The sequence below is a fragment of the Nothobranchius furzeri genome, chromosome 1 (genome assembly GCF_043380555.1).
Source record: "Nothobranchius furzeri strain GRZ-AD chromosome 1, NfurGRZ-RIMD1, whole genome shotgun sequence".
In the NCBI taxonomy this organism is placed as follows: Eukaryota; Metazoa; Chordata; class Actinopteri; order Cyprinodontiformes; family Nothobranchiidae; genus Nothobranchius; species Nothobranchius furzeri.
In genome coordinates this window covers 43375209-43388371 of record NC_091741.1, presented here as the reverse complement: position 1 = coordinate 43388371, position 13163 = coordinate 43375209, and the positions used below count along the sequence as shown (strand labels likewise).

Genomic DNA, 13163 nt, shown 5'->3' with positions numbered 1-13163 from the left:
CCCCACAGCTACAAACACATTTCTCACGATTCAAATGATCTTTTAAAGTTGCAAGGACCAAATCAGGGTTTTAACTCTTTAAATCCACTGAAGTCACACCCATTTAGCCCCGGGTCATGTTTTACTGAACAGGAAAAGTTCAATCACGCCACAAATGGTCACTTTTACACAAATCTGACTTCAGTTCTGGACTTTAAAAAATGCCAACAACATTAAAGTGTGCTTTCACATTTTTAGTTTTACAAATATGTCTTTCTTAGCTTTATTATGTCTTTCTTAGCTTTATTTATGGAAAGGTAAATGCAGGCAAGCCAAAAAGTCCCTCTGGGTTTCTTTTCTCACTTCAGATGTTGCTCAGATGTTTCCAGTTTGTATTCCCTCTTTCCTATTCACACTCTCTCTTTCTTAACATTTTTTATCACAATTGTCTATTTCTTGCTATTTTAAATATTTTTTTAAACCATTTTCAAAATTATTTTTTATATTTTTCCATTTTTTGTTTCTGTGAAGCTCCTGGTGATTTTTATCTTGAGAGGCGCCATAGAAATGATATCTTCTTCTTATCTGGTGAAGAGGGGAGAATAAAATAGGTCAAAATGGGCGGTTGTGATCAAACAGAAAGCTGGAACACAATGTAGGCCAATCAATGGAATAATCAGATCACGAGAAATGGTTGAAGGCCACTTCCTGCTCACAAACAGAGCTCTAACATCAATCGGTGGGTTAAAATGTGAACATCTGGGTCTTTTTTTGTGTCATTTCACAGGGTCAGGCTGTCTTTGTGTCCTTTTGCCTTCCTGGTCAGGTCTAATTACTGCTGTCTCAGGTCTAAGGTTTAATTAGGGGGTCATTCAGTCAGCCACATCTCAGAATTACCCGACCAGAGATCTCCACAATGATTGACTTTAAATGAGAATTTACAGCTCCAGTCAACACCTTCCCCATAAAACAAATATGCTGCCTGTACGTTTTAAAAGATGCAGCCAGGAGAGCAACATCCGGCATGTTTACATGTATTAAAACACATCAAAACACAAGTAACTATTTTATTCTGCATACACGTAGAGTACTAACGCTGAGTTCTGCTGTCTGCATATTAACACCGAGTGTTGCTGCTATTTATACATTTAATACTTTCAAGGGCAGCAGACCTTGACATTTCCATCCCTGGTGTCTAATCAATATGCTGTAATGAAGCAAAGATTTTTTTCGTTTATGCTCATCTATAGTTTACATTCTCAGTCATGCTGCTGATAATTTGAACAATACATCAAACATGGCATTTCTGAAAGCCAAATATACATTTGTGTTACATTTACAATGCGGTTATAGGAGCAGTGAGGAGGTCTAACTCAAATAAAATCAAGAGGGTGCATCTATAACATGAAGCTTAGTGCATAATTACAGAGTACAGGAAGTGTTTGTGTGAAATATGTTTACATTTCACTTAAAATGCATGAAACAAACAACAGCGAGCTCATCTGGTTACATACATTCATGTGGTTCTTGCTAATCATGCTATCATGCAAACGCCAGTGTTGTGCTTTATAACATCTAGCAGGGATACATATGAAAACATGGTCTGACAAAGGTTTATATGTCTACACTGTAGCAAATCTATACACAGCACCAAACACCAGCAGCGACTCTAACAAAGCGCATTTCTAGGATGATGTCCTCTCTGTTGAATGGAAAACTAAGTGATGCAAGCATCGGCCAGACTAAATGTAAGACGGGGAATGTTCTCGGTGAATGTTCCTGCAAATTCTGCCTCAGGAGGGTCCAGAAGGCTGGGATAAACCCATGTGATGCTGCACACATGCATACATCTGAAGGACTGGACTGTTTCAGAACTTCAGCTGGGGGGGGGGGGGGGGGTATTCTGGTTCCATTGGCCCTGTAGAGGTTTGTTATTGACGCTTAGCAAGCCTGAAAAGCAGTTTTTAAACACATACAGTGTGACCGATGACTCAGAAATAGCTTAAGCATGGTTGCTAAAGCCCAACCAGATCTGTTGACTACCTCACAAGGCTGCTGTTGACCCCAGTGGACCAAAATGTCCAAAAACTGAGCCCAAACTGTCCCCAAATTTAAAAGATTTACCTGAATCTATAACCACGAAAGAACTAATTGTTGCCTCAGTCGGTCCAATTTCCACAACAGACTTCAATCGTTTCTTTTCTATATTTGCATGTTTGTTGTCTCTTCCTGAATCGCGTTTGTTGGAAGTCTTTTAGGATTGAGTTCAATGAGCCTCACAGAAAGGCTTCTCTCTTACAGTAAAACGATACAGACCTAATTCTTTACTTCTAAACACAGAAGTATTCAGATTATTTCAGTCAATAAATTGGTGGATCTGAAGAGCTAGGATTAATCCTCAATGTGCGACGACCCGTCCATGTTGTCTGGGAGTCAGTTTGTTGGCTAGAAGGCACGCCAGGGTGATGCCTCCGATCTGCATGAACGCCAAAGCCAACACGGTGGCGGCGATGTGGAAGACGTTGTCGTTGACCAAGCTGAAGACCTTGCGGAAGCAGCCCTGTGGATGGATTCCAGCGTCAGTTGCTTCTTCGTTGTCGTCTGACAGAAGAGGACGATTCCTACAACCCTTCCGCCTCACACAGCAGCTGTCTGGAAGAGAAACCGAAGTGCCGTTCTCAACTGGAAGTAGCATCATGTGCTGAAAAGCCCAGTCCGAAGTCAGCCAGTCACGCCAACCCTCGCCTCCGCAGCACTCCAAAGCCCTCTGCAGGCTGTCTAGAGCGTCGGCACGGCCTTCATCTTCCGTGTAGCCTGCCACGGCTCGCTGTAAGCCGCTACGAAACCCTCCGGCAATCTCTTCACGGTAGAAGAGGCCTGAGAGTCCAGCTGCCAAACCGGCTACAAGTGTGGCAAGTTGAAAGAACCCATAAGCCCTCAGAAGGCAGGGCAGGTTTGCAGCTACTCCGAGACACCCCAAGAAGCCCCAAGCAGTGACGGCAGCACCTGTGGACAGGAGGATGAGTGGAGCGTTGGGGTAACGATTAGCTGACAGCATCATGTAGTCCGCCAACGAGATCTGAGCCCATACGCCCAAGGTGAAGATCGCCAAACCAGCCGCCCAGAAGAGGCAGCTGAAGGCAAGGAGACCCAGACGCAGTAGGTGCATGACTCCCACTGGGCGACAGCAGGGTGGGGCAGCTCCTACCGGCGGAGGGGCAGGGGGCGCCAGGGAAGCCTCTGATCCCACAGACAAGGATAGACACTGCTGCTGCTGCTGGTGGAGCTGCTCTTCGTGCTCCTGGTAAGGAGGAAGCAGGTAGCCGGGGATGGCAGAGGGTCGGCGAGGTAGAGGAGTGAGCAGGTTCACCCCAAGCGGAGAGGAGAGTCTCCGCACAGCTAGCTGCTCACGCTCCCAGTCCAGAGCTCGCCTGGTAGGACTCGGCCGGGCTGACAGCGAGTCGTAAGACAGTGCAGAGTTCATGGTTTCGGTTCTGGCTTTATCTGCTCCCCTCTCCCTCATTTACACCCCCCCTTTGTCTTCCCACCTCTATCAGCGCCTTCACTCCCGTCCTCGTCCAGCTCGCACGCCTCCTTCCTCCTCTTTATGGATGGTTATTAATCCGCCAACTGGACAGTAAATCACAATAATGGCTCTGGCGCTGTTTGTTTATCTGCATCCACAGCTGTTCCATTTATCTGCGTATTTTGAATGTTTCTTCCACCTGCGTCGTCATCAGAGCTTCGAATTCTTCCGCTGATAGTTTCATCTTGACGTCTGTCGGCTCGCCACTGCCCCTCAATCCAGTCAGGTGATTGCAGATGGAGAATAAACCAATGGACACATTCTCTCTGTGTGGGGGAAGCAACCTTGTGAGATGTATCACTGCCCAGGCTGTTTCAGTATAAACGCTGCAGAGAATTAGACTCAAACGCATTTCCTTTAATTTGGTGCCTGAAAAGAAAACAGTAAAAATATTAATAATTCAAATCAAAGCAAGAGAAAATAAATATTTACTATCATGTATAATTAAATTGTTGTTTATTTTCAAAAGAAAGAATATGTCTGAATGTAGAAAAGCACCTGGTTTAAAAATAATGAATAGACTACATGTTGAGCATTATCAGGTTTAAAGTACATCACTACAAGTACTCTGATTCTGAGATCTGAGTGGTGATGGTGGGCAATACAAGTTAAGTGCCCACCCCCAGGAGGTGGCAGGTTTGAGCCCCATCTGTTGCAGTCGTTGGGTCCTTAGCCAAGACACTTAACCCGCCTCACCTGCTGGTGGTCCGAAGTACTAGTGGCGTATGGCAGCTTCGCCTCTGTCAGTGTGCTCCAGGGCAGCTGTGGCTACAATGTAGCTCATACCCACCAGCGCGTGAATGGGTGAAGGACTGATTGTGTTGCGAAGCGCTAGCCTGGCCTGCCAGACGCGTCCTCTGTTTAATTCTGCACAGGTAACTCACAGGCTGAGAGGCACTTGAGGGGCGGGACTAGGAAGCTCAAAAATGACCAATCAGAAAAAAGAAGGAAATCCCGACTGTACCGCACGACGCGGTAGATTTCTGGTTGTTGAAAAAAAAAGAAAAGCGTCTGGCAACGGCACAAACATCTTTTCTTTTTTATAGAAGAAATGCTTTTAGCGCATCTACTTGTGGTTTTAAAGACATCTGAGTCATTTAGAACAGAGGAAAGAGCCACAGCAAACTCCGCCGCTGTCTTCGTTGTCTATGAGAAAGTGAGCGTCGCTGTGTGTGATGTCTGCGACGCTGTAGTTCTTTTAGCTGTAGTAAAAATGGAGTCTGGCGACAGCGCAAACATCTTTGTTTAGAAAAAAGGCTTTTAGCGCTTCTACTTGTTGTGGTTTTAAAGACATGTTCAAATCACTTAGAACAAAGGAAAGAGCTGCAGCAAACTCCACTTCAGTCACCATGTTCATGACAAACTCGGCGTTGTGGTGTGTGATGTACGATACTCAGCGCTGATTGGCACGGTTAGAATTCTCAGGGGGTGGGGTTATTTGAATAGAAGAGTTCCCAGACTCTTTCTCTGTGCAGAATTAAACAGAGGAGGAGTCTGGCAGGCCAGGCTAGTGAAGCGCCTTGGGGGGGCTGTAGAACCCTAAGAAGGCGCTACACAAAATACAGGTCATTTTTACCATTTAATAAGTACTTAATCATTATTGAGTCATATTTTGTGTTTGTCTGACTTAAAATATAACTGGTATAAAAAGAGAACTTGGTATAAGCCCTAATGCATATTATTTTATTATTCATTAACATTAAACCCCTCAATGTTTACTATAAGCTCCTGAATGTGTAGGGTAATATTGTGTTAAAGGTGCAGTGTGTAAGAATAAAGTAAGATTTCTACATTGAAATTATCCCCAAAACAACCTAATGTCTCAGTCATGTTGGAAGGAAAGTTATACTGAAACATGTTTAATTTTCAGCCAGCTGAGGGGGTTAAAAGTTTCTCCTTTTAAAATAAAGGAACGAGCATCGCACGTAGCTACTGTTCACCATCAGTGAGTGTGACTTTGCCATGTCTCCTGCAAGCTAACGCTGCAGCGCCGACATTTGCAATTCGACTACAGATGGCTAAAAGATCCAGAGTTGTTTTAAGTTTAAAGTAACAGAGCGACCCAAAAGGTTAATCTTGTACCCCTAAAAAGCCACAACATCTTTTTGTTTTACGCTAACATAAATAAGCTATCGTCGAACTAACAATGCTAACGCTAAGTTAGAAGCATTTAATTGTCTGCTTTAAAAATATCTTGAGCTAATTTTTCAAATACTAACAACCCAATATTACAGTGAAATGCTTGTGTGAGGTGAATAATGAGTCAAATGTGGGATTTTACTTCCTTTAATGAGTCAATCAGAACTGTAACAGCAAGCTAACAGCAAGATGGTAAGCAACACTTCCTCTATGCTGGAGGCATATTACCGTAATAAGTGTAGTAAGTGCTCCCTACTAGAGGGGACCTGTCCTTTCAAAGCTGTAGCTCCCAGACTTTGGAATGCCCTGCCCTTGTTTCTTCGTGTGGGCAACTCTGTTGATTCTTTTAAAAAGCAGCTGAAGACACTTTTATTTAGATAAGCTTTTATGCAAGTTGACCTTGTGCTCCTGTCCTGTTTTGCCTTTTCATGTATGTTGTGAAGCACTTTGTGATTTTATCTGTGAAAAGTGCTATATAAATAAAGTTTTACTTACTTTTTACTTACTTACTCCCTACCGTTAAACACCCAAGAGTGCTAGCACCAGCTATGACAATGTATTTATTTATCATCTTACTGTGTCTGACTCGTGCTTGTCACCTTTAGAATCTTCTGACGCTGATCCATAACTGGCAACAGCCATCAAGCTCACAAAACAGGAGTGAGAGAGAGCTTGCTGTAACCAAATTTGACCACAGGATGTCACTTTACTTTATTTTTACACACTGCACCTTTAAGCCATTCTGGTTTCACCAAAATAAAAATAAATATATATAAATATCTTTACAACTGACTTTAATTTCCATATTCTCACTTCATCACGCTACCCTAACTCACTATGTTACTGGCATTCTTTACAGGCAGGAACACACTTAAAACACAAGACGAGCTAAAAATAGAAATCCAATTTCAGTTCAGTGAGCCTTCTCCAGTTTTATGACACGTTTATTGCACTGTTTGGTTCACTAGGCTACACAGATGCACGCTTGTCATCCACCAAAATGGGTAGGCTGGTTTTACGATGGTGATTCCTGCTTGGCGCCGGCTTTCCCCCAATCAGCTATCCACCAAGTCACAGATAATTAAAATCTCCCAGGTAATTAAACACATTAAATTACTGCTTCATTTTAATAAGAAAACCCAAATACTGACATAATGACAGATAGGGGATATGCAGACAAATGGTGGGTCTTGTATTTTTCTGTTCAATCACTATCTGTTTGTTTTTCCAAATTTACTGAGAATGAGAACAGATTGAATACAGTAGCTCATTAGAAATAAAGGAAGAGATTTGAAACGTCATTTCTGTTCATAAGTCAGAGGTATGAATGATAATAAAAAGGGTCAACATTAAAGTTTAAGTGTGAAAAGTCCACATATTCAATTTAGCTAATTAAACCTGTTCAAAGCCACTTACCTGGTAAAGTAATAGGAATGTGAGTGAGTGGGTTCTGATTGTCATAGCAGAGGAACAGTTGTATCTATCAAGCCAGTAAACTGAAAATTTAATGTCCAAATCAGTTTATTTCCGTGCATTTAGTAAGAATGGGAATATAATATGTTGTAATGGCTGCATGCCCAGTCAGCTTTTGTTGGAAAGTTTGTACTGAAACAATGTTTTATTGTTTCGGGATGCTGGTTCAATGACACAACAACCTGTTCATTCATAATAGTGTCCCATTTGTTTTTGTTCATTTATTTTTACCAGTGAGGCAGAATACCAAATCCTAACTAAAGCTATTAAACTTTTTGTGGCTCTTTGTGGGAAACTATGCTTTATTTTTAAAAATTGTGTTGCTTTTGGACCGATTTATATCCATGTGATGCTTTTTCTCAGCAAACGGAAACCTCAGTTTTGCATGACACCTTATGAATGTGAAGGGGCATTTACGCCCCCCAGCGGCAACAAGACAAAACTACCCACAAGATTTTGTCTGTGATGATGTTGAGGTTACCAAGATTATATTTGTAAAAATCACATTAATAAAATCCCAATAACACATAAACTCTGTAAGAGCCACAACGCTGTATGTCTGTATAAAGTTTGTAATTATTCACTTTTAATTGTTTGCACGCGGGTAGCAGTTGGGAGGGGCCTGGCTCGTCTAGGACACAGGAAATGAGGTCCTTGTGAAAAGATGTTGGGAACAATCCAGCCTTCTAATACAGGTGAAGCTAAATAAATTCCTAATTGTTGTCCTCTTGGGAGCATTAATAATGAGGAAGAGCAGATGGAACTACATTTTTAAAGTTACTATAGATATTTAGAAGAAACACTTCTTGGTAATTCTTTCAAAATAAAAGTCTACGGTATTTGTGGTGTCTTTTTCTCTTATTTAGCTAAAAATGTAATTAAAACCATGTTTGTGCAACAGTGTTACTTGCAGCATTTGTTAGAGCTTTGTGGCTCAACACCCACAGTAAAAGGCCAAAAATGCAGTAATGCAAAAGGAGGCTCACTTTTAGTGACTCGTGTACTGTTTTGCACCAGAAGAGGGGATCTAATTCTAAAGATTGTACTCTAGTAGCTTTACTGTAATAAATGAATAAGTAAACAGAAAAACTCCAGCAAAAGTAAAGATAAAACTGGTAAAAAGGCAACTCAAAACTAAATGTTTGACCATAACAGCTGATTTATTTTGTTAAAACCTAATCAGATAAAGCTAAATGCTAATAAATTAATTTTAAGATTACAAATGAAGGTAGAAGAAAACACATTACTCTGTAAATGTAATCAGATTAAAAAAAGGAACTTAACATACATGGAGTGAAACAGTTTTGTTAAAATTTTACGTGTCTAGTTGTTAAAAACAGTCAAAGTAATAACATAGTTAGATGTGAAGTTTTAGGAATCGATTTGCCATCATGATTTACTCAAAGGTCAGAGGTCATTTCTATTAATTCATCACCTAATCACATTTGATAAATCCCAATCAAATAAATACAAATTCAAACACGAGAAACTACCGAACTACACGACTCGCTGGAGTTCGCCGTCGGTGCAGCCTCTGCTCCATCGCGTGTCTCCATGTGTTCCTTCAGCTTGGCCGTGGAGGCGAACGTTTTCCCGGACGGCTCACGGGACAGCGTCACCCTCTTCGATCCGGAATGGCTGCGTTTGTGGCGCGCCAGCTCCGACGAGCTCCTAAACCGCAGCTCACACACGCTGCAGTGGTACGGCCTCTCCCCCGTGTGGATTCTCTGGTGAAGCCGGGCCTCGCTGAGGGTGAGGAAGGACTTCTCGCAGTGTCCACATGGGAATGGTCTCTCTCCTGTGTGCACGAGGTTGTGTCTGGTCAGAGCGTAGGGCTTGGTGAAGCACTTCCCGCAGACGGTGCACGGGTACGGTCGGGTGCCCGAGTGAGACACGGTGTGTTGCTGCTGGGATGTTTTGCTTTTGAAACGTTTGTCGCACTGAGGACAGGCGTACGGCCGCTCGTCCATGTGGGACCTGTGGTGTTTTAAAAGCTCCCCCTGCGACAGAAACCCCTTCCCACATTGAGAACAGAGGAACGGCTTCTCTCCCGTGTGCATCCGTTCAAGCCTGGCCAACACGGACACCAGCGTGAACCTCTTGGAGCAGTGGGAGCACTGGAATGGCCGCTCGCCCGTGTGAACACGAAGGTGTTTCGTGAGCATAAAGCGGACTGGGAAGCGTTTGCTACACTGGGTACACTGGTAGGGTCTCTCCCCCGTGTGAACGGCCAGGTGTCTTTTGACATCAGATCTGCGAGTGTACGTCTTCTCACAGTGAGGACATTTAAACTGCCGCATCACCCGATGCACCCGTCTGTGCTGAGAACGTGCGAGAAGGGAATCAAAGCCTTCGCCGCACTGCTCGCAGGGGTAGCGTTTGCTGGTGGTGTGCGTCTTCCTGTGCTCCAGCAGCTCCGAGGCGGTGGGAGAACTCTGACTACAGATGGAGCAGATCTGAGGGAGCCGACTCTCCTGCGAGTGGCTCTTCCTGTGATGGATGGTCAGTGCTCGCAGCTTGGGAAAAGAGCTGCCACACAGCTGGCAGGAGAAGGAAATGGCCACGCCACGATGTTTACTCTCGTGCTTTGACAGATCCCAGGAATGCTGAAAGGTTCGGTCACACTGCGAGCAGTGAAACGGTCTCTCCCCGGTGTGCGTGAGCTGGTGTCTTCTGACATCCGACGTCCGAGTGAACACCCTACCGCACGTTTTACAGGTGAGCGATTTCTGCCTGCTGTGAGTCTGAGAGTCGTGATCCTGTTCTACTTTGTCCTGCTCCGTGTTCCCTTTAGGGAAAAGTTTGATCGACGTGAAGATTTCATCAGAGCTCGAGGGGGACGGCGTAAACGTGCCGCCTGAGAAACTTCGGTACTCTTCCATGCCGACGTTTTGCATGTGGAAGTGGGGGGGGCTGTTCTCCGACGAGTTGTGGAAGGGGCACTGGGAGCAGGTGAAGATGATGGAGATCATTTCATCGGAATCACCTGCAAATAAAGGATTTCAATTAGCCAAATCAGTGATTTGGAGTTTAAAAGACGAACATGGTGTCTCATCACCTTTCTCTGTCCCTTCGATGGCGATCACAGACGGAGCCACGGGCACATCGGCTGGATTCCTGGTGAAATAAAATCTCACGGTTACAATTGTAGAAATGCTTTGTCGGATTTCAGAGGGAATGCTATCGGGGGTTTTGATAAACCAGAGTGACAGTAGGAATATTTTTGTACATTTTTGATTCCTCGTTGCTCTCTCTCGATGGCGTTGTGACGTTCCACATCTCCTGACAACTTTGCGACGTATTCTTTTGTAGACGTGTGGATCTGCTAACATCAGACTTCTGAGTTTCACACTCAGATTCCCAGTTTTCCTTCAGGTTGGTGTTTATTTTTGAGGCGTCTGGTCGGACCTTTTGCACCACCTCTGCATCAGTTTGTCTTGTCTCAGGAATTTCATTCATCCCCCCTCCTTCTGCTGCACCTCCTGGACCGAGCTCCTCACTATGAGGTGGTTGGGAACTCTGTCCTGTCAGTGCATCTTGACCCAGTCTCTCCTTTCTTAATGAAAAGGTTTTCGTTAATGTTTCCAAAGCCTTTGCAACACCCGCCGTTTCGCTCATCTCTGCAGCCTTAGAGCCAATGGCATCTTCTCCAGCGGTGTTTTCCACACTTAGAGCCATGATCTCCTCCTCATAATATTCTGTCTGAACTTGAACCTCCGCTTCGTCCACCTCTGACGCACTGATCTTCATGTCAGCGCAGTAGGCCACAACACCGAAGTGACCCGCCCCACCGAGAGTGACAGGAGTTAACGCATTAGCATAGTTATGGATTAATTCTTGCTCAATGGCTATGTTTGTCTTTTGTGAGGGCGGAACTGATAGAGCAGACATGATGCAGCTCCCAATGCTGCAAGATGGTCCATCTGTGAAACAAAGGCATGATCAAAGTTCTCAATATGTTTTTTAGGGGAAAAATCATTACTTTTAAAAAAACTTTATCGTTTCAGGTTAACTTACGCATCATTTTCAGCAGTCCTAAGCTGTTGTAGTGCTTAAACACAGAGCTCAGCTCCTCGGGAGATGGCTGAACACATTCCTCCAAAACAGAAGGAGCAGAAGAAAGCCAGGCAGTAGTCTGCAATCAAAACCAAACTCAGCTAAAGTTCCTAAAAGTTTCAAACATGTAAAATATCCTGAATATAACAAACCTGTTTAAGGTCCGGTACTGGGAGCAGCATTTCCAGCTTTGACAGCAACTCCCACAATAACACTTGCAGTGCTGAATCATATTGTGGCCCGTATTCAACAGGAAACACCTCCTGTAGCACCGAAAATGGTCTTTTAAACTCTGAAGTTCAGTCAGATAAGTTTGTTTTAAAAAGTTGCCTCACCTGAAAAAAATATGCTCTTTCAGCCGGATCTTTGAGCAAGCTCTGAACAAGTGCAATAAAAGTGCACTCGGTTGTTCTCACCTCTGTGTCCACAGTCTGCAAAAAAAATCATATCATATCACTCAGAGAGCGCTCTTCAAGAAAACATTGACATTTGCATCAAGTATCATTAGTTTACATACGTCTGTGGTTGCAGAGGTAACTGGGAATCCCTCCAAGTAGGTCTGGATCACATCAGAATCAACATCGTGTCGAGCAGAACCCTTGCACAACTCCAAAATCAACTGAAATATCATCAAAATATGTTAATGCACGACTGAGACACCAAAACAAGAACGTTTGCATGTGAAACAAAACACCATTCACCCTGGCCTTCAATCCGAGAAGGAGATGCGCTCTCTGTCTGTGGTTGATCAAACCAGGAACTGCTTCTGTCAGCATGGACACAAACTCCTGCAGCTTCCCATAGTTCATCACATCTTTCCCCTTCATCAGATTCCACATAGCAGCAGACAGAAGATGCAAGGGAGGCACCAGGAGGCGAAAGGAGGGCAAAGGGAAGTTTGGGTCTGAAACATTAATGTGTAAAGTCAGAAATGACCGATGGAGGGCAGTAACACACCCCCTAATTCAGAGAGCATTCAGAGTACTTGCAGGAAACAGCAGGTGGATAAAATTTTCACGATGTGATTTTGCAAAGTTCTCACATTTTACACATAACTGAAACAGTTATTGGCTTCATACAGATAATTAAAAACAATCAAGCAATAAAACAATCACGTGATCTGTTACATTGTTGTCTGTCATTTGCTTGCTTGCTTGCTAAAGTCACTGAGACCAGTCAGTGACTGGATGCAGTTTGCTGGGTTCCTTATATAGGAAACTTTTTTTCCTGATTGGCTTAATGAACTGACCTGTATTGGAATGTTAACTATGTGAAGTGCCTCGAGACGACTCTTGTCGTGATTTGGCGCTGTATAAATAAACTTGAATTGAATTTGAGCTACAGGCTTTTGAACTGGAGAAAATCCTGGACAGATCTTTAACATTTTAGATACACAATCTGGAAAATGTCCACAGATGTTACTCAAAAGCTTCGCAACTTAGTTAAAACAATATATCGCGTAAGAGTGTCTGTACATTTAACAGCAAGCTAACTTCCACTGCGCAACAACAACAGTCTGCCAAATAATGAACATTGTGGTTCCTTTAAATAGACAGAGCCCACTGATAGTAAAACAAACACGTCTCCAGAAAATATCAGAAAGGCAAACTGGTAACATACATACCCTCCATTTTTTCTTTTGATTCCACAACTTCCATTAAAGCATCCCACCAAGTGAATTTGAGGAATCTGTGTATATTTGTGCTGTTTGTTTTGGTGGCTAATGCGCTATTAGAGCGCAAGCATCGCTTCCTCAAGTATTCACTCAAGTTTCCGCTTTTCAAAATATATGTCTGAAAGACGTGTTTTGGTGTTTTCTAATGAATTTCAGAATGCTATTATTTTCAAGTTCTTTTTTACTTCAAAGCCAATGACTAGATAAAGAAAAAGTTTAGAAAATTTCGACAGCTCGAAATATAAAAGTGTGAAT

The 13163-nt window shown here is 43.3% G+C and overlaps 2 protein-coding genes across 2 annotated transcripts; both read right to left on the bottom strand.

The window, feature by feature from the left end:
- Window positions 1–25: 25 nt before the first annotated feature.
- On the bottom strand, window positions 26–4512 carry LOC107386096 (tetraspanin-7). The gene has a single exon (XM_015960281.3). The coding sequence runs from the start codon at window positions 3500–3502 to the stop codon at window positions 2378–2380; it is 1125 nt and encodes a 374-aa protein (XP_015815767.3). The 5' UTR covers window positions 3503–4512; the 3' UTR covers window positions 26–2377.
- A 3920-nt stretch (window positions 4513–8432) lies between these two features.
- Window positions 8433–13024, bottom strand: LOC107386102 (uncharacterized). Its single transcript, XM_015960294.3, has 9 exons — window positions 12858–13024; window positions 11935–12137; window positions 11751–11852; window positions 11569–11664; window positions 11386–11496; window positions 11195–11312; window positions 10407–11100; window positions 10236–10294; window positions 8433–10163 (listed from the first exon to the last, which is right to left on the bottom strand). Exons 1-9 carry the CDS (start codon window positions 12889–12891, stop codon window positions 8653–8655), a joined length of 2928 nt encoding a protein of 975 aa, XP_015815780.3. The 5' UTR covers window positions 12892–13024; the 3' UTR covers window positions 8433–8652.
- Between the last annotated feature and the right edge of the window lie 139 nt (window positions 13025–13163).

What these genes read in the sequence shown, in the direction of transcription:
- LOC107386096 (XM_015960281.3), bottom strand. Translation starts at nt 3,502, where the DNA reads ATGAGGGAGAGGGGAGCAGATAAAGCCAGAACCGAAACCATGAACTCT.
- LOC107386102 (XM_015960294.3), bottom strand. Translation starts at nt 12,891, where the DNA reads ATGGAAGTTGTGGAATCAAAAGAAAAAATGGAGG. An exon ending in TTACCTCTGCAACCACAGAC is followed by an intron (nt 11,665 to 11,750) that starts GTATGTAAACTA and finishes TTTTTTTTGCAG; the next exon opens with ACTGTGGACACAGAGGTGAG. An exon ending in AGCAACGAGGAATCAAAAAT is followed by an intron (nt 10,295 to 10,406) that starts GTACAAAAATAT and finishes TTATTTCACCAG; the next exon opens with GAATCCAGCCGATGTGCCCG.